The sequence below is a fragment of the Brienomyrus brachyistius genome, chromosome 10 (genome assembly GCF_023856365.1).
Source record: "Brienomyrus brachyistius isolate T26 chromosome 10, BBRACH_0.4, whole genome shotgun sequence".
NCBI classification, from domain to species: domain Eukaryota; kingdom Metazoa; phylum Chordata; class Actinopteri; order Osteoglossiformes; family Mormyridae; genus Brienomyrus; species Brienomyrus brachyistius.
In genome coordinates this window covers 13,704,051-13,727,843 of record NC_064542.1, presented here as the reverse complement: position 1 = coordinate 13,727,843, position 23,793 = coordinate 13,704,051, and the positions used below count along the sequence as shown (strand labels likewise).

The 23,793-nt window shown below is 48.0% G+C and overlaps 3 protein-coding genes across 3 annotated transcripts in view; 1 reads left to right on the top strand and 2 right to left on the bottom strand.

The window, feature by feature from the left end:
- Positions 1–2,798: 2,798 nt before the first annotated feature.
- Positions 2,799–5,939, bottom strand: rasl11a (RAS-like, family 11, member A). Its single transcript, XM_049029791.1, has 4 exons — positions 5,219–5,939; positions 4,595–4,651; positions 4,398–4,480; positions 2,799–3,569 (listed from the first exon to the last, which is right to left on the bottom strand). The coding sequence occupies exons 1-4, from the start codon at positions 5,367–5,369 to the stop codon at positions 3,099–3,101; spliced, it is 762 nt and encodes a 253-aa protein (XP_048885748.1). The 5' UTR covers positions 5,370–5,939; the 3' UTR covers positions 2,799–3,098.
- Positions 5,940–6,615: 676 nt separating this feature from the next.
- LOC125750598 (ubiquitin carboxyl-terminal hydrolase 12) lies at positions 6,616–13,841 on the top strand. The gene is made up of 9 exons (XM_049028683.1): positions 6,616–6,823; positions 9,056–9,136; positions 9,619–9,832; positions 10,047–10,303; positions 10,423–10,499; positions 10,585–10,668; positions 11,362–11,559; positions 11,651–11,729; positions 12,247–13,841. Exons 1-9 carry the CDS (start codon positions 6,776–6,778, stop codon positions 12,346–12,348), a joined length of 1,140 nt encoding a protein of 379 aa, XP_048884640.1. The 5' UTR covers positions 6,616–6,775; the 3' UTR covers positions 12,349–13,841.
- Positions 13,842–15,237: 1,396 nt separating this feature from the next.
- The window catches only part of arhgap36 (Rho GTPase activating protein 36), a 28,394-nt gene continuing 19,838 nt past the window's right edge, over positions 15,238–23,793 (bottom strand). Inside the window, 11 exon segments of the mRNA XM_049028682.1 lie at positions 15,238–16,069; positions 16,319–16,518; positions 17,044–17,132; positions 17,717–17,893; positions 18,261–18,409; positions 19,442–19,592; positions 19,771–19,826; positions 20,511–20,709; positions 21,350–21,520; positions 21,522–21,607; positions 22,722–22,790. Coding sequence (XP_048884639.1) covers positions 15,801–16,069; positions 16,319–16,518; positions 17,044–17,132; positions 17,717–17,893; positions 18,261–18,409; positions 19,442–19,592; positions 19,771–19,826; positions 20,511–20,709; positions 21,350–21,520; positions 21,522–21,607; positions 22,722–22,790 — 1,616 coding nt within the window. The 3' untranslated portion in view covers positions 15,238–15,800.

Sequence of the window (23,793 nt, the reverse complement as noted above, 5' to 3'; positions counted from 1 at the left end):
TGGTATCCATTTTCTGATAACTTTGACATCATTGCGGATTGATAATTGTTCCATTCAGCACATATTTGGTAGAGATTAAATGCCAGCCTCCAGTGAGTGGAAACATAACATTCTTATTTACTTTTGTAAGGGTGTGAAACATTTTTACAGTATTTTCATTTTACTATAAACTGTCCATTAACTCAAATTTGAGGTGACCTGCGCATGGCATTTTGGAAAAGGGGACAGATTAAGCTCATAAGGATTCTTTTAGCAGTGATGGATACAGCATGGGCTGTCTCACCAATTAATATATTTCCCAAAGTGCAACAGAGTTGGAATTTGCACATGGTGACACATAAGCGGTGATGGGCACCATGGGTAAGGAGACTGCTGGAGTCTGAAATAGAAACACATCACCCAAGAGCATTGATGAAGCTTCCTAAATTAGCCTCTGATAAGCACAAGCAGGCCTACCTCATTGCCCTGGGGAAATATTCAGCTTCTATAGAACAATGCCAGAATGGGTTGAATTTCCTGAGATTCTGAAGTCTGGTTATTAGGCCACAAAAGGCTAGGGGGTTTGGAAAGCAGGGTCTATCCACAGTGAGGCTGTAACAGCACTAGGCTCACGCTCAGAATGATTATGATCCAGCGGCTCAAGCAGGGCTCAGCATCTACTGGGACAGATTCACGAGTCACTAGTGTAGAGAGTGAAATTAATCTGCCTGGAACTATGGCCATTGGCCAAAGGAGATGGTTGGTTTACAGACTTGATCCCAGACCAGAAGTCTTAATGGAAGCCAGCTGTGAGCTCATGGTTCCCCTGCTCTCCCCTCACATAGACCTAAATGCATCCACACTTCCTGCCAGTCTGCAAAATAGGGGCTGGGAAAAGTGTCTCACATGAAACAAAATAGCATTTGCATTTTCACCGAGCCGGTTTCGGCCCACCGCCGGTCACCCTAGCAGGGGTCTTCGCAGTGTTCTGCTCCCTTACTTTCTTTCCTCATTTCCCCCACTTGTCAGGGAAGCACATCCTGCCAAGCATCATTGGAGCAAACAAAGCCATTTTCCCCCCACCTGTCCACTGCATAGTGATGAGAGAAACTCATTTTGGCTGACTGTCCAAAGGCTGGTATGGGGGGGGGGGGGGGGGGGCAGGGGTTGTGTGGCAAAGGAGCTCCCATATCCATGGCCAGTGTTTCCAAATCCGGTCCAGAGGGACCCACAGCCGGTCCATGTTTTTGCTTCCTCCCAGCTCCCTGATTTTCAGTTGCCGTTTTCTTTAAGATTTTGCCAAAAAACTGCGAAAGAAAATGTTCAGTCCTTGTGCATCTATTTACAGTAATGGGCATTTCAATCTTGTTGGAATTTAATTAGGATTCTAAATGGCAGTGAAGTCAAAACACTATTAAAAATATAAATATGCAAACATTCCTGTAGGAGTTTGTGCTGTGCCGCTGTGGACAGAGCGAAGCTGGATTCTGTGCTGGTCCAGTTTCAATTGTGGAATCCATCTAGGCTGTGCTGTCTTAGACTTTGCAAGGCGATGTCAACCCTGGAGTGAAAGAGAGGTCAAGGACCACAGAGAAGGCAGCTACGCCTCCCACTGATGACAGTGCAGACAGCCTGACTCATCCCTTCACCCTCCCACCACCAAGGCGACACGATATTCCTCTGGCCGCATCTGCTTATTCTGGAGAAACATTTCCGGCTAATTTAAAGGGGAAATGTCTTTTTCGGTGTCTGAGTGATGAATCACACGTTGGGCCGTGACTTGGGGCCAACAGAGAAAGGAGCGAGTGCACAGACTGTGATCTTTACTCTTCTCGAGCATAAGCAGTAAAATTTGCTGTTTGCTCAGTGGCTGACGCAGGCGGAGGGAGGGCGTACGCTCCGCTGCCAGGAATGGCCATTCTATTGCAGGAACGCGCTCAGCACATTGACCCATGACCTTCTTGGAGTTTTAACACGTAGCACAGGGACGCGGCAGGTCATGGGAAAACCCACTGGGGGCTGGAACCTTCGGCATCCGCACTACAAGTTAAGCTATTAAAAGATGGTTTGAGCTCATTTTGGGAGGCTGGAAACTGGGCTGCTACAGACAGATGGCATAACGTCAATTCACTTCAAGTGGCTGCTGTCTTACCTTTTATTGGGTTACAAATACAGATGTCTGAGCAGAATATGAGGCACATGAATGGGATATGAGGACTTATATGGCTTTGTATTATACTGTAGTCAGAATGTTTTTATCTTTACATGCACTCTTCTTTTAAGGCAGGACCCAGACCCGGATAAGCAGCAGAAAATGGATGGAAGGATGTATGGATAGATGGATAAGCTCTTCTCTTCAGAACCCAGGGGTTACTGATTAAAACTAACTTACTGGCTGACTCTGGCATATGTAAAGTAATGTTGTGAATGTGCATTGGCTTTGTCAAATATACCAATACACAAATAAACAATAACAGAGCCCTCGCAGTTCGTAGTTAAGGCTCAGTGCCAAACTGTCACAGTCCGTTCATGTCGATTAAGCATGACTGAATGAACTGCAGGCCTTCACGCTCCCCATTGGGAAAAGGTGGGCTCAGAACGATGTAGGGATATATTTACATGAGTTTTCCTTCACAAAGGTTTTGCAATCAACCCAGGAGATTGCAATGAGTGGCACATTATCAAGGCTGAGCATGAAATTGGCAAAGTTCTGTCGTTATGGGAAGTGGACATGATTTGGTCAAGCTGTAGTGTGTGGTATTATGCCGTGAAAGGGTGGGTGCATGGTTACATGGGGGAAAAAAACATAGGAAAAATAATGATTTTCTAAGCAAATTTATTTCCCTGGTAAATACCTGATGTCTACAGTAAATTCTCACCGAGCCCTTATCACCAGCCACAACTCTGCTGGAAGCTTGGAGTCTGCCTGTCTGACAGCAAAGTTAAACTGTCCATATTACAGCTGCGCTGTTCTGCTGTTCAGACAAACAAGCTGTCCTGGTTTGAATGAACTTCCGATTAGTCTGTGGATGAGTCCTTCTCGTCACCTCCGTAACAACCCACTCAGGCTCGGATATGAATCTTGTTCTCGCTTGAGAGTGCCCTCTTGTTTTCTGGAATCATAGGGTGGTGGCAGACTTGACTCTCGAGGAGAGAACTTGCCGGAATCGCCTTTTCAGCTCCTGCATGTTCGGAGACTTGGGTCTGGCCAGGTGGAGTCCACCCTTCCTTTTCTCGCCATTGGTCCCTCCCAGCGCCCGGCTGACCTCCTGGCATAGGTGGAGGAAAGCGGCCTGCACCCCCTCGCGGCTCTCCCGGGCGGAGGCCTCGAAGTACACCCCGCCCAGCTGAGCTGCCAGCGCCTCCCCCTGGTCAGCTGGCACCTGACGCGCTCGCAGCAGGTCGCTCTTGTTGCCCATTAGGATGATGGGAATGCTGCCGCTGGGGTGAATGCGCCGGACGTGTTGATACAAGGGCAAGACGGTGCGGAAGCTCCCGGGATCGGTGATGGAGAACACCATCACGTAACCATCCGCCCAGTAGATGGAGCGATTAATCTGCTCCTGGCAAAGCAGGCCTTCACCGTCATCCTGTAGAAGGTAGGCAAACAAAGACCCTCCTTTATACCAACCAGAGAGCTACCCCAAGACCTCCGAGAGCACACCCATAAAGAACCCAAAATCATATGAAAGTCACTCAGTCTATGATAGAAGTTGTTTGCATGTATTACAATGCAGTTAACTTTAACCCCTGATATTCAAAGCATGGATGGATGGATGGACTCTATCTTCTAACCATTTATCCAAGGTCACAGGGCAAGAAGGGATGACGAGCTTGTTTCCCTTAGTACTGTTCTTATTTAGGCAAAGAAACGAACAAGAAAGTTGACCAAAACTATTGCAAATTGTATTATATAGATTTATCTTTAAGTACTGCTGTACCAAGATAGGTTTACCACCACTAATAGACTTCAGAACAAATCAAGCAATACTACATCAAAAACAAGCCCAGTACAGGATCACCAGCCCAACACAAAAATAATCGCAGTAGTTGGGCACTGAGACAGGAAGCCGTGGGTAACGGCCAAGACCTTGGGTACAGTGCTGTACAACAGAAAGAGGAATCCTTGTGTGAAGTACAGGAAGAATCCAAAGCTTCAACCCCCTCTGACCATCTCCAAGGCCCTGCTTATCTCTCCAGCTACGTGCTCTCTGTGGACTGTGTTTTCAGGCCAGACTCGTGATGAAAGTCTGATGGTTGTCATTGATGCTATTTTTTAAGATAATTTGAGGAAAATCCCTGGAGCATTCAGAACTAAGCGATGATAGAAGCAGATAGGAAACAATAACTTAACTCTGCCTGAGCTCAAGACTTCATCAGAGACGGGATTCATGAGACTGTGGCTGTGAAATTCTTACCTGCAAAGCAACGCACGGGGTGTCTTGAACTTGCAAAGATACTACCTCCCCATCCAGACTGATCTTCCTTGAATATAGAGCCCCTGAGATACATATAAAGTACTTTTTAAAAATCACTTACACTAAAATAAGATGCTTTTAGGTGTTATATTGCATTGATTAAATCCCAGTGCAAAAGCGATTTAAAATATACTTGCCAGTATTAGCTTCATAATCTCCAATGAATCGTTTGGTGAGAAACCTCACGATTAAAGCTGAAAAAAAAAATCACAAAAAAACAAATAAATAGCCACTGTGTACATTTACATATTTGCATGTGTAAAAAAAAGTCTATGTCTACTTAGGGAGCAACATTAAATATTGACCCAAACCATGACAAAGGCGCACTTACCGCCCTCCCGACGCCCCCTGGTGTCCATGCTGACACAATTACTTTCAGTATTCAATGGAATATACTAAACTATCCTGTTACTACAAAACAGCTAAATGCACATGGCCTGTTTATATCTATACCATTTGCGCCTCGTGAGTTACTGTTGGCACTTACACAGCACAAGATAGTTGTCTGCGGTTTTTAAAGCAGTTTTAAAATAAAATTATATAGTAGGTCTTGGATATTCCAGTACATACATCTGGTAAAATAATAGATGAAGATTCTCATTTAAAAAAAATAATAAACAGTACTGCCATATTGCGCAACTTTAGATTAGAGAATATTTACAGCTTTATCAATCTATATACCATACATTTGGAGCGTATCCTTCAGGTCACAAAAACTGAAAGCATTTTTGGAAGGCAGTCAAAATTAAGGCAGATATTACCTGTTTTCCCGACGTTGCTTGCGCCCAGAACAACGATCTTAACGTTTTTGTTGGGCACGCAGTCTGGGACGGGATGCTCCGGTATAGGAACTAGCAGAAAGTTGCTAGAACCACTGTTCATTGTTCTTTGGTGGTCGGCAAGAAGACGCATTTATCCAAGTTTTATTCTTCATCTAAATAGTCTTCATAATTGGCTAGCAAACTCCGCACCGCGCACATAACAACACGCTCCGGGCGACTTCTGTATTTCGGCCATAATAATCCAAGAAGCAATGTGGTCCACAAGCACTTTTTCTTCTCGTCGATGGCATGAAAACGATCAGCTGACAGCCAGAAGGTCTACAACCAAAACGCGTCACGTAAATCCTTCAATCGGTTCTCTTAAAAGCACCTGGAGTAGTTTAATATATATGTCTGGTCAAGGGGAAACGCTGACTAAATGATCTATAAAAGCAGGAGCACTTAAATAAAAAGAAGCGGATCGCACTGCTTGCCACAAAAACGACGACAGTGCTTAGTAAGGGAGAGAAACACAAGATCGTGAGTGTGAGGGGCGTGGATAAATCAGCAAGGGATGACAAACGACCCTATACTTTCACTCATAGATCGCCAATTTGCTGTTTTCTTCTGCTGTATTATTTCCCACAGATCATTTTGATACTCAGATTTTGAGGCGCTTACGCAAAAAACGTTGATATCACATTTAAGAGTGCAATATATTTCCTTTGTGAGCACGTATGTTTCGTTAAAGCTGTTTCTAATAAACCACGTTTGTCAACCGTTTCATAATGACCATCCAGTGACGTATGCCTATCACAGACATAACTACACTGTTAAAATACTTACATCAATCTGTAATTTAAGTTTGCTTTGTATTACCACAAACATGAAGCTCGTGATACTTTCAAAATTTGGTTTCGTCAAATTCTATTTAAAAACTTTTTAAATGGCAAAGATAGACACTAGAAAACTAAGTCCTTAAGATACAGAGTAAAACTGAGATAAAAAAAATAAGTTCATAGTAATTTCATTTGTGTTTGAGACTAAGCAGTTGCTCTTAAAATGGTCTATATATATATATATATATATATATATATATATATATATATATATATATATACATGTGTGTTTGTGACAACATACAATTCAAAACCATATCATGAACTAATTAAAATATTAGGTCGATATTTTGGCGTACCTTTGTTCTCATAAGAAATGCTTCTGCAAGTAACTAACACAATTCTAGCATACTCTTTTTTTTAGTTAATGTGTGTTAAACAACAGGGATATTTGATTAAGAGGGTTATTTTGTACACTTTGTGGAAAGTCGGCCGGCGCGCTCGGTGCCGGCAGCCTCGTTTTCGCGCACCAATGGGCGGGGCCACAGGAAGGGCCCGTGCTGCGCGCTGCGGGTCGCGTCGGAAGGCTGCCGCCACGACACTCCCTCCCGGAGCTCGGCTTTGATCGGGCTCAAGCCTTCCCCCCCTCCCCGGAACCCAAGCCTCCGCGGCTGTCACCGTTTAAAGTTGAGGTTTGGTCCAATATGGCGGCAGACGGATGGAAATACTGATGACAGTCCGAAAGATCGCCTCGATTTGTACGATGGTAGGTGGACATGTTTCCCCGTCTGACTAGCTTCGGCGGATCCTCCTCCGGTTACTCGGTGCCGTCCTATCATCTGCTCTAAACAGCTCGCCTCCATGCCTGGCTCTCATATTGCAGCTGCTGTTTTGGTGATCTCCATTTAGGTAGCCCTACGATTTTAAGTTCGCCGCTGGCCGCGATCATATCCGTACAGGGTTTTTCTGGATCTTTCGTGGTTGCTACATTTGCCAGCAGTAATCTAATCAGATCCGGTAGACGTGTGCGTGAGGCAGGGGGTGGGGGGTCATCTTTTAGCCGCTGCTGTGTTATTAGCACTGTTTTTAGCTGGCTGGGCTAACAGCAGTTGATCGAGGGTTACTTTTAGTGGGCGACGCGATCATATCTGACACGCAGGCGTTATTTACGTCCCAACCTGGACGCGTGCAGGTAACGCGGTAATGGAGTCTGACTCGGGATTTGCAGCAGCGCCGGTGGCCGTCGCCGCGTCGCCCTGCTAGCTTTAGCCGCCTTTAGGTGACTTCCAGGATTCCTGGCAGTCGGTCTGGAAGTGTTGTGCATGTGACGACTACGCGGTAAATAAGTATAAACGCACAGCCGGTGTTTTTTCAAGTAACTGCGAGATTATTGTGGACGGGGGCTGGCAGAATTAATACAGGCAAATGGTTGGAATACGCACTTCTCTTTAATCGCATGCCCTTAAAACTGCTGTTACTTGTATTTTATATACAGCATCGGTCGGATTGGTTATGTTGTGATTAAAAAGCAGGACGTACAAACGCGTATTTGCATTGTCTGTTATTAATATTGTAGTTTTTATTGAAGGGAAGGATATTCGAATGCGTCAGCGTGATTTAAAGCGTAAAAATGCATTGAAAACATGGTAATCACGTGCCTGGATGTTTGGCACGTCCCGGCTGCTTGTTAGCCGCTGATTGAAATGAACCCTAGAGGGCGTCAGAGAGTGACCCCGGTCACCCCTATCAACATGACAACTAAACCGGTTTGTTCGTGGGAGTACCTGCTGGGCAGTTTGTAATGTCATAGTTTAAAAGCCTTCTGAGTCATCAAAATTTGCGGTAGGCCTCATCACCCACTATTTCAGGATTAATGATCACAAAAAAGGACAAAATCAACGGACACCTGACAGCAGGTGGTGTGGTCATTAGGAAACGGTATATGGGCACCCCAAATAAATTCGTTGGCCACCTTGAACAAATTGCTGGACTTCCATTCATGTATTTTCACATTGTTTATCCAGTAGAGCGTCAGCATGAGCACACGCAAAGGGTGCCCTGTTTGTGATGTTGGCCTGTTGCTGGCCACACAACCACACACTAAGAGCAGTTTAGGGACACTAATTCACTTAAACTAGTGGGAGGAAAGCAAAGAACCTAGAGGAACCCTAACCCAAACACAAGGAGAACATCCACATACACAGAGCAAGTGATGAGATTCAGACTGGCAGCCCTGGAGGTCTGAGGCTGTAGTGCTGCCCACTAAGTCACCACAATACCCAAGTAATTAATGGTGAAAATGTTACAGTAACGTGTGATATGCTGATTCAGCTGGCATCTTGAAACCCACCTCTGTGCCGAGGTTCTCTGTCTCCGGTGTTTAGATTTGTTCACCCCCCAGTCAGTCTGGCTTCCCCTTGCAGTCAAATGACATGTTATTAACGTGATACTGTGGCTCTAAGTCGTTCTTATTACGACCGGGTGCCCTATGGCGTACTGCCGTCCTGCTGTGAGCATGCTCTGTGTCCCACGCTGTGTTTCCCGGAGCCGGCTCCAGATCACCACAACCCCAGCTGAATAAAAAAATGACTCATAATGGACGGATGTGCGATAACAAACACAGGTTATGTTCGGATAAAGAGCACTTGCAAACCCCCGAAATTTAAGCAGAACACATAATGTCTCTGTAATAACGGAGCTTGACTGTAGTTCTTTATATGAAATGCTCGGTGTCGGCTTCACGCAGACCAAAAGCTCATTCAGAAACCAATGCCCGTGCTATTTTCTGGAGCCGCTGGTTTCTGCCGACGGAATTGCAGGTCCTGAGGATGTAGGAGGCGGCTTGGCTAGGCCTCACCGTGACGAGATCATGCAGCGTGCCTTCGTCTGTGCCCAAAGCGCCCTAAAGCAGTATCCAATCATCGGGACTCAGTTTGTGTTTCTGAGTGTGTGGGCACTGCAGGTGTGTTTACAGCCATGACTACCCTCCGTCTTCCAGGGCGCCAATGCCTCTGCTCTGGAGAAAGAGATTGGACCGGAACAGTTTCCTGTGAACGAACACTACTTTGGGCTGGTCAATGTAAGTGTTTCCCCCCACTCCCTTACATCCATTCACGCTTGCCTTTCTGTTCATTTTCTCCACACTGCTGTATGCAGGAGTGCAGGCAGCAGAGTGGCAAAATGCAGCTGTTATGAGAAGGTTGTTTCTTAAGTGAGACGCTAGGAGTCTGACACATTTAATCAAGTGGAGTCACGTGATCACATTGTGTCATTCCCTATAGAAAGAGGAACTGTACAGAGCTACGCAGTTATCAGGTGCATCGTTAAACCAAGCTGGAGACAGAGTGTAGGGGTGACTCTTTGGGGGGAAGGAGTGATGTAATGCCTCTGAATGTTTTATTCATACCTCAAGATTTGTTTTGTTTGCTTTAATTGTGTACAGTGTCTTGTGTATATTGTCACTTATTTCTAAAGAGTTCCAAATATAAGTAATGTATCTGTTTTTTAACTATTTTTTTTTTTTTAACCTTCACCTCACCATCTGCCCTCCACCTGGTCCAGTTTGGGAACACATGCTACTGCAATTCAGTGCTGCAGGCGTTGTATTTCTGCCGGCCGTTCCGGGAGAAGGTGCTGGCCTACAAGGCCCAGCCGCGGCGGAAGGAGAGCCTGCTCACTTGCCTGGCTGACCTGTTCAACAGCATTGCTACTCAGAAGAAGAAGGTGGGCGTGATCCCACCCAAGAAGTTCATCTCCAGGCTGAGGAAGGAGAACGGTGAGGGGGGGGCTCTCATGTGATGCTCGCATATTCTATTGAGATACAATCCTAATATCTTTAGTTTTGATGGAAGATAATGGCAGCTCCCTCTGCCTGACGGGGGATCGGGGCAGCTCCCTTTGCCTGACGGGGGATCGGGGCAGCTCCCTTCTCATCTTGTGCATTCAGAGATCTCACACCACACTCCCTCCTCTGGTGTCTTCCTGCACAGAGCTTTTCGACAACTACATGCAGCAGGACGCCCATGAATTCCTTAACTATCTACTGAACACCATCGCTGACCTGCTGCAGGAGGAGCGGGGCCAGGAGCGGCAGCAGAATGGCCGGCTAGTGCAGAATGGCGGCGGGCCGGCAGGGCCCACCGCTACAGAGGGGGAGGATGTCCATAAGGCGCCGCAGCAGACCTGGGTCCACGAGATCTTTCAGGGCACGCTGACCAATGAGACGCGTTGTCTCAACTGTGAGGCGGTGAGGTCATGGGCAGATGGGGGCAGGAGTCTCAAGGTTGTGGGAGTAATGGGGAAGGTGGATGATAGGATAGAATTTCAGCCAATGAATATTGAGAATGAATACTGTCCCACCTGCAGGTCAGCAGCAAGGATGAGGATTTCCTGGACCTGTCGGTTGATGTGGAGCAGAACACGTCCATCACACACTGCCTCAGGTAGGCCCAGTGCGCTAACGTCTGCTAATGCTATGGCCTAGGAGGACCTGACTGTGACCACTTAACTCGCGTGTGCCACCTGCAGGGGGTTCAGCGACACAGAGACGCTGTGCAGCGAGTACAAATACTACTGTGAGCAGTGTCGCAGCAAACAGGAGGCGCAGAAGAGGTGAGAAGCTGAATGTGACATGAAAAGTGGCAGGCTTATCCTCTGGGGGGGGGGCTCTCCTGCTACTGGGTGTGCTGCTGATGGTGAAGGAAGGAGAAGGTGGGATAGATATGGACCAAAACTACAAAGCCCGCCAGTCTCCGGAGGTGTGCGGCCCACTCTGGTTGTTTCCATAGAAACAGGTCAGAGGTGAGATTCTGGAGCTCCTATACGTATGAACACAGTGCTGTCAGGCTGTTGCATATGGGCAGCTGTAAGGGTCAAGAGGGGGCTAGTGGTCAAGGGCATGCAGACAGAGCTGAAGGTGATCCGCTTAAAGTTAACCGTTGCTGTAGTGTCCCGTGGTCAAGGTACAAACCTTATATGGGAAACACCCAGCTGTATAAATAGGTTTTTAATAAGAGGAGGTTCTATTGAATAAAAGAATCAGTTCGCATGTTAAAATTTTAAGTGTAAAGTTACATGTATACAGTTACATGTATTTAGCAGATGCTTTTGCCCAGTGACGTACGAATGAGGGTCAGAGCAACTGAGGTTAAATGGATCCATCGCCTACTTACTACACATCATGCGTATTTAAGCTTCACAACTTGGCCGTGAGCCTGTCCTCTGTTTGCTGTGTGTACTAAGTGTGTGTGTGTGTGTTTGTGTGTGTGTGTGTGTGTGTGTGTGTGTGTGTGTGTGTGTGTGTAGGATGAGGGTGAAGAAGCTGCCCATGATCTTGGCCCTGCACCTGAAGCGCTTCAAATACATGGAACAGCTGCACCGCTACACCAAGCTGTCGTACCGCGTGGTCTTCCCACTGGAGCTCCGTCTCTTCAACACCTCCGGCGACGCCACCAACCCAGACCGCATGTACGACCTGGTAGCCGTGGTGGTGCACTGTGGCAGGTGGGTTTGGACCCCTTCCCCTCCAGGTTTCTGTGAATCCGGTCATCTCTGTAGGAGAGCACAAAAAACTTGGTATCTTCTCCCTCCGCAGCGGGCCGAATCGAGGGCACTACATCACCATCGTGAAGAGTCACGGCTTCTGGCTGCTGTTTGATGACGACATTGTGGAGGTGAGTCCTGGAGGAACTTGTCTCACCGGTAGTGGACCTACTTTAAGCTGCTGTTCTGCTGCTGCAAGCACGTGTCTAGGCTCTGCTTTTCTAGACAAAATGTCCTTGTAAATCCCGATTGTCCAAAACTCATGCCTCTCCATTTCATTCTCGTGCTCTGGGTCTTGGTCTTCCCCCTTGTTGGGCCTGGCTATAATATGGCCTCTCATTGCTTGGCTATAGAACTCGTACCCTTATCTGTAGAGTCTGGCTGTTGGGTTCATATCTCTGCACTGGGGAAACTTGGGAGGTATTCTGTAGAGAAGACCGAACACATCCCTAAGCATCGCAGTTTGCTGCCTGTGCATGACTCTGACATGCTGTTTGCTGGTTCTTGACGCTGAAATAGTAGGTGTAGTTTAGGTGCCAAATGGGTTTGCCTACAACGTGAACTGAAGGACTAGCAGACATCATTTTATCCCAGTGTTTTCCTTATGAGTAACGCAAGGTACTAATCCTGCTTCATTTCCCTTTGTAGAAGATCGACGCCCAAGCAATTGAAGAGTTCTATGGCCTGACGTCGGACATCTCCAAGAATTCAGAATCGGGATACATTCTTTTCTACCAGTCCAGAGACTGAGCCGCTGGAAATGTCCGAGGGGACTGTCACACGGGCGAGGCGGCGTTCGAGTCGCACAGACCCCTTCCATTAAGGCTTTCTCTTGTTTTTCCTTTTTTTTTTGTGGCACACCACACTGGAGCGAACGGCGGACCCTCAGGCAGAAGCAAACGATGGCCGACCCAACATGGAGCAGTGGCTTTCCTCAATTGTTGCCTCTGTTCATCTTGGGGGGAGGGGGGATTGTGGAAAGGGCTGCCTCGTGTAACCATCTTGGAAATAAGGGGGGGGAGGGTTAAATGGACAGCCATGTTTATTGTGGGCAATGGTGCAACCCGGTGGTAGCTTGACCTCTGAATGGCCGTGGGAGATGCAAACCTTTTATCAGTTATCAGCGGTAATATGGTTATATTTAAGGAGAACGACGTCCATGTACATGCTGGCATTCGTATGTGCATATGTATATGCGCACGCATTCAGATATGCATGCTTGCATACTTACACACATATGTCTGCTTTTGTCTGTTGTTACTAAGGTAACCAAGACATCTAAGGGGTGTCTAATGCTCTCTTGATATTGTCCCTGCCTGGGTGGCGACAGCCACACTGGATGCCGCCTTACCGGGCCTCCCTGTCCCGTGCGTCTTGTGCCCCCACTTTGCTGTGGCTGTGGACTCCCCCAACTCGCAGCGGCGCTCTTGGTTGGGAGGCAGAGTCATGCGGTTTGCGGTGCTGTTGTAGGTGGAGGGGTGCAGCGGGGATTGGAAACGCTTGCAAATCTGGCAGAAGCTTCAGGGCTTCATGAGTGTGAAACAGTCCGGGTCAGCAGTGACTGTTCCGCTTTCTTCGCCTACCGCTCCCCCGCCTGCATTTCTAAGCCCCGCCACCAGGGGGTGCTCTGCTTTATTCTGTGACACACATACTTACACAAGCCAGGTTTGTCCAAGTTGTATTTCCTGAGTTGATGGAATGCTGCTGCTGCTGTTTGTAAGGTTTGTTTTCCTGAATTTGTAATAAGTTATGCTAGCCCTGTCTAATATCTTAAAAATGAATAACATTTACATGCACCTACTGGGTACATGGTGACTCTTAGGTTGTCCTTTGTAATGCTTTGCTTTCCTATTTAATTATTAACTTCCTCCTTTGCAGTGAGGTGTCAGTGAATCGGTCAGTGAGTGTGTGTGTGTGTGAGTATCATACCCCGTGTCTGCCGTTGCCGTGTGCAGCTTAAGGCCACATCTGGTCCATAAAAGCCGCCAAGTCCCTCCCTCTCAAGTGGATTCGGAAATGGATTGTGACGGTGCAACCAAGCGATCGCCCTGCGTTCATTAAAAATAACCTCTGGAGTGGACCGGGTCGGCGCCCAACCCGTGAGATATACCACATTCTTAGAAGTATGCTTTTCATTGGGGGGGGGGGGGAATACATGGGCGATACGCAGGGTTTCCCTTGCCAGGGCTAAAGGGCAGAAGCGCACCCAGAGCATCTCCAATAAACACTGTAGTTTCTACCCACCAGTGTTCGTCTTTCTGTGGTACATCGAGGTCTTAATACACAAGACACCTAAGCAGGGAGGTTAGTAATGTGTTTTGTGACCGTTTTAGCACGTCACAGTCCTTCGTGACCCTCCACCTTAAGCCCGTCGTTACCCAGCGTGACGGAAACCTCCTCCTGCAGGCTCATGAAAGCGGGCCAGGCGTAGCTGCCGCCCCCTGGCAGGAAATGGGTATAGCTCCTGGCAGGTTCATAATCCTGATTCCAAGTTCCCCTCCCAGGTGTGTCTGGTGTCTGTTATTAGATTCCTGCTATTGCCCAGCTGGCTCCCTTGGCTTCTGTTTTTGAAAAGGGGGAGGCAGCCGGTTGCTGTGAAGCATGTCAGATACCCAGACGTTAATGGGTAACGTGGGGACCTCTGACTGCTGCCCAGTGTCAGCTATTTTTTTTTTTTGCGAGGAAGGTTCTTTGTTTACGAGCCCCCCTTCACCTGGGGCAGCTGCACTCTCTGGCAGCATGTTTTTATCATCATAGACAGACAGACGGCGGCAGCAGACTCAGGCCTCTACGCAGCCTTTCTGCTCTGCGGCATTGATGAACGGCCTGCGCTTCTGACCACGTAGGGCTGTAGAGCAAAATGCCATTAGAGGCCCAAAGCAGGGATTTTAAAAATAAAATTCTTAGTACTCATAGGTATATTTCACTTTGATCAACAGCCCTGAGGAACTCGCACACACAGAAGGTGCTAAAATGCCCCCCCAGAATAAAGATACACATCAGCTCTCTCTCCAAGTTAATTATTGACAGTGAAAATGGGGCTGATTAAGTAAGCGTTTCTGCAGATTTTCCACCTCTCTCTTCGGAGTTCACCATTTCATTGAGTCGGTACTTGTCGTACAGAGCTAGGAGATGGCTGACATCTGTCTGTAATTCTCCTTTGCGGCATTCAAACCGCTCAGAGACGACTTATTATTGCTCCCTTAGGTGAACTTTGTGGAGAAATGGCTCCCTCCTGAGGACAACTTAAACATTGCCAAAAAAACAACATGAGTTGATAAAATTGTAGAATGTTGGGCCGAGACCAGCGGTAAGAATGAGAAGGTAATTTTCTTAGCACTCGCAGTACTGTTGTCATTTCATAAAAGCCCCGCTGAGCTGAACTGCTACAATGATGGCAGTAGGGTCTGGATTCGGGGTGAAAGACCAGAAATCCACAGATTCGGTGACAGATGTGTTACTGCAGAGGTTGAGGAAGAAGTCCAAGTGCCAAGATTATGGGCGAGCTAAAGTGCCGTATAGGTTTATTTACGGTATTTCGTTCTCCCTAGGCCAGACGCATATCCCGTAAAAATGACGCCATTGTCTTGTTACCGTATAGCATGATACAGCCGGAGGGAATATTCATCAATCACCAGCTAAAACACTAAAAAGGACATTTATTTAAAATAAATGCTGAAATATACATGTTTACAGTATAATTTACATGAAGACCCAGGCATCATAATTCAGAAGGTGTGTGTCCCTTTAAGGATTCAAAGTGACGCATCACTGGCTTGGATTCCAGTAGCTCCCTGTAAGTTCGAGAGAAATCATAAAGCTTTCTCCGAAGTAAGAGGTGAGTGTCTGTCGGCAGCATGTATGGGGGGGAGGGCAAGCAGAACAACAACGACACACAGTATTTGGACAAGCTACCAATATTCGTGTCAAATGTATCCTTTATCAGTGCAGTGACCATTTTACTGCCCGCAACTGACATAATCATCCAGCAGGGGGCAGCAGTCTCGTAACAGAGCATTAATTTGGTTAATGGCCGATGTGATGTCAGGCGTCTCTTATTGCGTGTCTACATATGTACACATGCATGTATGTCGTCATATTACAGTCTAGGTTTAGGTTCTGCGTGTATGAGGATGCTGGTGTGTGTGTGTACACTGGGCAGGTGAACCATGTTCAGACAGCCAGTCATACCACCGGTAGGGTCATACGATGGTCTCTGAGCCAGTAACCTTCCCAGTGAAGTAGTCCCAAAAGTTAAGAGGCTGAGTGATCACTCCCTGGGTGGCTGCGTCCTGCCTCACCCACACACTGTCCCTGGAATTGTCCTGTTTGAAGCTGGCATGGCTGGTTCCTTCCCAGCATGCCTCTTCCGTGACTGGATTGGGCGTCTCGCCCAAGCTCAGCAGGTCATGATGGGAATGGAACTGCCTCATCTGGCCAATGGTCTTCATTGCACTATCCTCTGAGGACTCTAGGAGGACAGACCAGAAAGAATTAGGTCTCAGCGATCAGAGAAAGACAAGGCTTTAAACCTGCAGTGGATGGGATTACTATATCATGTTCAGTTACCTCCTGGATTACCCATCAGCAACTTAAAGTAACCAAACCAGTCACTGCCTGACAACATGATAACTCCCCCTGGCAACCATGTATTTTAAGGCTTCCCTGTAACCTATCAGGAGTCACCATCCTCCACCTCCGTCCTCCTCCCACTACTTACGCTTCCTGCTCGGGCCTAGGCAGAGCATGTTGAAGAACACCTCACTGCTCAGACTACCGTCTCCCTGCAGCTCTGGGAAGAGAGGAGAAGCCTCCAGAGGAAAGAGGCCTTGGCCGGAGGGCCCCGCTGACTCCAGCGATGACTTGGGCTCCTGGTCTCTGGAGTCGGACTCCACGTCCGTGTCAGTGGTCAGCTGACTGCTGCGGGGGAACAAGCGCCTTGCTATCACAAAAAGGGAGAGCTTCAAAGACAAACAGACACAGGAACTAGAATTTGTCTAATTTCCACAGATTAATTTGTAGATTTAAAAAGTAACAAATCTAAAATAAAACTTTGTCCAAGGTATACCCTTCTTTCTGCCCTGCACTTTCTGGGGGAGGATCCAAGCCACCCTCACAACCCAGTACAGCAGGGGTGGGGAACTTGATCATCCATGGAGGGTCAGTATGGGTACAAGTTTTTGGACTGGCCTGTCAATCAGCCAATAACAGTGGGTCCCCAGGACTGGAGGTGAGAACCACTGCTTTATTAGTGGCTGATTGAGAGGTCATGCCAAAAACTCGCACCCACCGGCCCTCCATGGATCAGGTTCCGCAATACTGCTGTACGGGATAAGCAGCTGGTAGGTAGCCTCAGCTATGGCTGATAGCTCGGTGCTAAACCGGTGATAGCGTTCTGCTGGCTATTTACATTGGCTGGCTATCCACTCTGATTAAACAGCCCACCTGAGTTTCCTACGTAGCAGGTAATCGATGACATCAGGATCGGTCTGAATGAGACTCATTAGCACCTCCTGCTGGAATTCTGCGGACACCTGTGGTGAGAAGTCATTGTACATTCTTAAATCTGCATTATCAGGTATATGCTGTAAGTACAGTACCTGTCAAAAGTTTGAACACACCAAGAATGAGAGTGATAGGGTGACACATCACGTGATGGGAAAGTGACCAAGTACTCAGCACATATGTGGGACCTCCTTCAGGACAGGTAGAAAAGCATCCCAGGAGGCCACCTCATGAAACTGGCGTGGAGGAGAAAGTAGGTTAAGCCTGTCCCTGGAGCAATTGGGGTTAAGGGCCGTGGGATCACTCTGCCAATTCAGGGAACTGAACCAGCAACCTTCTGAGCCCTAACCCTCAGTTTGCTCAGCGCTTATCTCCATATATGTTATTTTACAGTTTTGTTGTCTTTATGACTGGTACTGTGTGTGTGTGTGTGTGTGTGTGTGTGTGTGTGTGTGTGTGTGTGTGTGTGTGTGTGTGTGTGTGAGAGAGAGAGAGAGAGAGAGAGAGAGAGAGAGAGAGAGAGAGAGAGAGAGAGAGAGAGAGAGAGAGAGAGAGAGAGAGTGTATATATACAGCACACACACACTATTCTGTGCCCTCATGCCCCCACTCACCGTGAAAAGACGTTTGTAGTTCTTGATGAGCTTCAGTGTGATGGAGATGATGGTCGCACTGTCCTCGATACCCAGCGCCTGCTGGCTGCTGTCACGCTCGGATCCCAGCTCACCCTGCAGCAGGTTGGGCCCGAAGATCACCGCCAGGTTGGCTGGAGTCATCTTGTTCCCTGGGACCTGCCAGGAAGAGGACACACAGCTATGAGGCAGGCTGGCAAGTGCAGCGTAAGATAGCGTCGCAGAACTGATCAAGCAGCAATGATGAACTGCAAAGCATTGTGGGTATAGTGACATAAGCTTAGTGAGGCTTGGCATCACTACTCAAATGTGAGTGTAGAACTTTGCATTGGGCTCCTGGGCCAAAAGGACATTCTAGACAAGAGACTGCATTCTATGGTATTTATCCAGAGTTATTTCTGGAATATAACTTCCTTTCAGCTTGACGTTTAACCAACTTGCGTGTTTCAGTGTCGTAAACAGAAGAATTTGATTGGCTGTCATGATAATCAAGAAATAATAGATGTCAGACAGTCAGAGCGCTCACCTCCTGGCCGTCGGGGCCGCGCTTGTCCTCGGCATGCTCCTGGACGATGTGCAGCAGGCCGAGGAGCTGCAACAGCGTGTCGCAGTTGCAAGGTGGCAGCAGGTAGAGCAGCAGCTGCAGGTAGGGGAGCTGCTCTGGCTCCCGCAGAGCTGGAGCACAGGCCAACCCGGGGGTCACATGATTACACACACACAGGTCAGAGAGAGGCCGCGCGCAGCATGCTAACGCCGTTAGCCATATGGCCCTGTCCACAATCACAGGCTTCTGGCAAGGGAAAGATAATTATGCTCCTAACTCGTGCTGGTCTTTGTAACCTGTCATTAAGTGTTTTCAGTATTCATTAAATCAGATGACTCAAATGTAATATCAAATGCATCAAATTAATTTGGATTTTTTTGATGCTGAGAAACGGCAAATAATTCCACCTACTGTATAATGACACCCTGGAAGAAACGATCTCAAATGGGGCTTTTATTTAACCTTTGCCAGAAAAACTCAAACCTATTGTTCTTCACATAACCCTAATGTGATCTCTTTACCCAACATGCCTTAAAAGATTCAAAATGATGTAAGGCCACTCCCTTTAAAAGAAAGACTGACAACTGTCTATCGCAAACGCCTGTCTCTCTGCAGGTCACACCTCTGTGCCCCAGACTGAGTGACCTACCAGCAGTCTAAAGACTGAACAAAAGTCTATATAGTCTTAGTTATTTCTTACAAAAATTAGAATGGGTGGCCAGTTGCTTGACCTTAAATGCTAATTTTCTCATAACTTAGTAGTGAGAAAAGTCTCATAACTTTTCTCCCACTATGACTTAATTTTTTTCAGTGTTAAAATTTTGTCTGTTTATGATGTTGCATTCAGTTTGCTTTACCTAGATTTCTGTAGTTCTTGCTAATCTTTGCAGAGTGTTTCGGAAGAGGAATACATTCAAATTAATTTGAACAGAAACACATGAAAGGAATTATGATATGGATTCATTCACCAGCTGTCTTAATCTATTTCTTACTGGTCTCTTGGTCTCCATTGGTTACACCAAGTGGTGACTGACAGCGCGCTCACGCCACCCAATCACCATATATGGCAACAGTCACATGACATATTGTGGGTAGCCAGCAGTAAGGCTGTTGTGCTGTGACAAACGGACACGATAACAATGATATCGGCGCAGAGCTCTCACTGGTGGTGTGCAGGAAGGCGGAGTAGAGTTCACGTGGCAGCAGGGGATCAGGCATGTCCCTCAAGAACTCTTTCAAGAGGGCTGCCACGTCGTGCACACTGTGCTCGTCGTCTAAGATGACGTCTGCTCCCATGTCGAAGTCGTCCCTTAGCTGAGACACGCACACACGCAGTGAACAGGAGGCTGAACATGAGGCTCACATGCGCACACCCGAATGGAAAGGTGCATGCGTTAGACACCATGCAGGAAACGTATTCTACAGAACATCAGCTTGTACACTGGGTCGGCTTGCACAGCCCCACGGGATCCTGCAGAGCGGCGACACTCACCTGCCTCACTCTCTTCTTTGAGCTCCCCACACGGAAAATCCCCACTGTGTTGAGTCCTGCACAAAGGAGAGCGGTTGTCAGTGGGGACTCGCACGCGCACGCACACGCACACGCACACCACACGCACACCACATGCACACACACCACACGCACACCACATGCACACACACCACACACACACCACATGCACACCACACGCACACCACATGCACACACACCACACGCACACCACACACACACCACAAGCACACCACATGCACACACACCACACGCACACCACACGCACACCACACCACACGCACACCACACGCGCACGCACACCACACGCGCACGCACACCACACGCGCACGCACACCACACGCGCACCACATGCACACGCACACCACACGCGCACCACACGCGCACGCACACCACACGCACACACACCACACGCGCGCGCACACCACACGCACACCACACCACACGGACACCACACGCGCACGCACACCACACGCGCACGCACACCACACGCACACACACCACACGCACACCACACGCACACACACCACACGCACACCACACGCACACCACACGCACACCACACGCACACGCACACCACACCACACACACACCACACGCACACACACCACACGCACACACACCCACACACACACACACCACATGCACACCACACCCACACACACACCACATGCACACCACATGCACACGCACAGAAACACAAGCGTGCACTGCAGCCTCACCGTAGATCTGGATGTGGTGGCAGCAGCGCTCCACTACGCGCGGAACCTGCCGGTAGATGGGGTTAAGGCTGAGCTTTGCCTGGGTGCGTCCGGCTGCCTTCCGAATGTCCAGCTCGTTGGGGTGGGAGAGCTGAAGAGCTTCCAGTAGCCGTGACTGACTCTCTACCAGGTCAGAAATGCAGTCCACTGACAAACCCCCCTGGGGAAGGAACATGGCTTCAGGTCAGGATCTGCGATCAGGAGCCAGCGGTCGAGGTGTTGCAGGAATATGGCCGTCATCTATTCTTCACTCAGTCAGACATATACAGAACTTGCTTTCCATTTCAGGATCTGCTTGCATTCTCCCTCCAAAATTTTAAACAACAACTAAATAATCAGGAGTGTATAACAGCCAAAAGACAAGCTTAACATTGTATGGGAAGACACAATGCGCTCATGTAAACTTCCTTGTTTATATTCCCTGGTATTTATATTAGGGTTATTTTGATTTTGGCCCAGAATCTGGAATTTTGAAGGAAATATTTATAATAGGCAAAAAAAGACAGCGGCAGATCACAGATAGAAGCTCTCAAAGACAGAAGATTGGAAAATTAGCATGAAACATCCTTAACTCCAAAATAAAATAAAAGCTGATTCTCATGTTCACATCCCACAGCAAGTTGATCTCATATCACACAGAATATTGGAAAATTCAAGCTTTTTTTGAAAGGGACCTCATGGGGTTAATATACTTGTCCTGACCCCCCCACCGCATCCACACAAACACACACACACACACACACACACTACTGAAAAGGCCAAATGATAAGGTGCTTTCAAGGCCAGACCAGGTGGCTTACCCTGCGGTGGACCCTGGGGGCGTTTTCCAGGAGGGTGTGGGACAGAGGCTTGCTATTGAGTTCCAGTGCGGAGTGGGGGCCACAGGGCTTCCTGCCCTCATGCTGCTGTTGCTTCTCGGCCCGGAAGTGCAGCACGCTGGCTTCCAGGTCCAGACAGTCACGCCTGCTCTCACCGCAAGGCGTCTTGCCGCTGCTTGTGCTCGCGGTCATTGGCAATCGCCTGAGACAGGGGGATTCCGAACGCCTTGGGGGCCGTCTCTGGGGGGGGGGGAGCCCAATCAGAAGCTCTTTAATGCCAAATCAATCTCTGGGGGGGCATGTGTCCAAATTCCATTAGCGACACAAAGCCAAGGTCCACTGCCCTAAAGAAAAATTCTAATTCTGTGGCGGTCCCTTTGGTAGACAATGCCAACCATACTGGGGGGGGGATCCCCAGATTCAGTGCGTGGTCTGTATTACATTGTGCTTCGGTCCAGATGCGGAGCAGAGTTCACCAACTGAGTACCGCTGGTGTAGACTATAAGAAGAGCGACCACAAGTCTGCGAGACTGAAAATTCATCTCCCCCTCTTCCTCGATGGAAGGGGCTGCAGTGAGATCTGTGATGGGCTGCGCCTCAGAAAAAAAAAGCAAGGTTTCGGTTCCTCACCCCAGGGCTCGAAGCTAGACATGCTGCGTGGGCTGGTGTCTGGCTGGGCACAGCCTCTCGGGAGGAGCTGCTGCAAAAGGCGGCAATCTCTAATCCTCTTAAAGGAGGAGACAAACGACTGTCTACGACGCAACCCCCGTGTCGCTTTAATTAAAGCATGCTCTCTCTGTGATGCTGCAGCTCAGGACGGAAAACCCGACGAGCGACAAGAAGCACAGCTCTAGCAGAAAGGAATGTGATCAGTCAGAGGCATGCCTAGCACGTTGATTAGAAACATCAGATCTCCTGCCCATCTGCAAGGCTGTGAGGTCAACCCACCATCAAAGCTCTCCTTGGCTGGGTCAGTCATAAAACAATTTTGGAAAACAGTCCCCATCTCCCTCCCACCCTGAATTACACCACCTACAAAGAATTAGCATGTCGTCGCAGTCTATTTGGATCCACAGTATAAATAATCCCAACTTTGGTATGGGGCACAAACGCTCGGTTAGAAGATATTCTTGCACTTGTGATGAACAACTGCCCACCTTTCATAATAGGAGAAGTACTGACCCTGAGTTTAAGCACTGAAAATAGTTTCGGTTCAACTACATGACTACGACAAGGGCTTCGCCTCCACGAAGCTTGTATTCTGTGAGTATTATACATCGTCAGTTTCGCTGAGAGTGACCCCCGTCCCTGAATGTTTCCAACAATAAAACAGGAACAGTAAAGTGGTGCTTACCCCGTTCTTTCTTTTCCTTGGAAAATGAGTCAAATTTCCTCCTCAGAGACTTCCTCCTTTTGCGGGTCACTGCAGGGGCAGAGAGCATGAGGTATTAAGGACGGACAGCACATTTTTACTTCAAACCAGCTACCTTTTTCTCGGATTCATTATTCTGCCAATCAACAGCCATTTTCGCAATTCCAAGTAGGAAAACAGCCTACTTTGTAAAGTGGAGATATCTGATAAGCCCTTTGGGGAGAACTAGTACAGAAATATGAAACCCAGGCCAATTTACACAGAGGAGCCCCAAGTCGTTAATGGACTGCAGATGTTGGCATTGCTGCATCCATGAGCCTTTAACCAGAGCTGAATCAGTAAAAATATGCAGAAAGCCATGTACTTGCACCTGAGAAATATATCAATTAACCAACAGCTTACCAACAGACATGTGGGAGTATAATTCTCCTTTCCACAGAACATTCAAAATCCAGCAATGGCTTTTTCCTGATTCTAAGACGCCTGCCCTTCTGGGGAACGCACCAGACAGTTAAGGAAGTTGCCATGGGCACTGTGAAAAAATGGCTTTTGACTAAAGTGTGACCCAAAGAGAAACAGAGCGGCTGGCAGAAACAGTCTGTGCCATTCACAGAGTTTGCTGAAAAAAATAGTTCAATCTTCTGAGTCTCCTTTGGGGAGATCATTGTTCCCACCCCCCAGGCCTGTGAAATAAACACGTAACTGTTGTGCAAAAGCGCACATTATACCTTGCATCTGACCCACCCAGACTCACCCTATTACACATGACCTCTGACTACTTATGGGAATTATACGTCAACTATACGATCTTGGCGGCACCTCTGTGAGGCTGTGAATCTACAAATCCTTCCTTGGGATTTAGGCTTCCAGAGCACAGCCAAAGTTTACAAGGGGCTTAGGAGATGAAAGCCCTGCGGGGGACTGACAGAGAGCCACGCTGGCCATCCCCATGCAGCAAGACTGAGGCCATGTCAAATTCCCATGGCAGCAGAAAATGACCGCAGCTGCCACTCCCCTAACCCCACATGGAGAAATACTGAATGCTGATTGGACA

Coding starts and splice junctions, on each gene's coding strand:
- rasl11a (XM_049029791.1), bottom strand. CDS start 5,369: ATGCGTCTTCTTGCCGACCACCAAAGAACAATGAACAGTGGTTCTAGC. Junction 4,652..5,218: donor AAGCAACGTCGGGAAAACAG/GTAATATCTGCC, acceptor TTTTTTTTTCAG/CTTTAATCGTGAGGTTTCTC. Junction 4,481..4,594: donor AGATTATGAAGCTAATACTG/GCAAGTATATTT, acceptor TATGTATCTCAG/GGGCTCTATATTCAAGGAAG.
- LOC125750598 (XM_049028683.1), top strand. CDS start 6,776: ATGGAAATACTGATGACAGTCCGAAAGATCGCCTCGATTTGTACGATG. Junction 10,500..10,584: donor TCCATCACACACTGCCTCAG/GTAGGCCCAGTG, acceptor TGCCACCTGCAG/GGGGTTCAGCGACACAGAGA. Junction 11,730..12,246: donor TTGATGACGACATTGTGGAG/GTGAGTCCTGGA, acceptor TTCCCTTTGTAG/AAGATCGACGCCCAAGCAAT.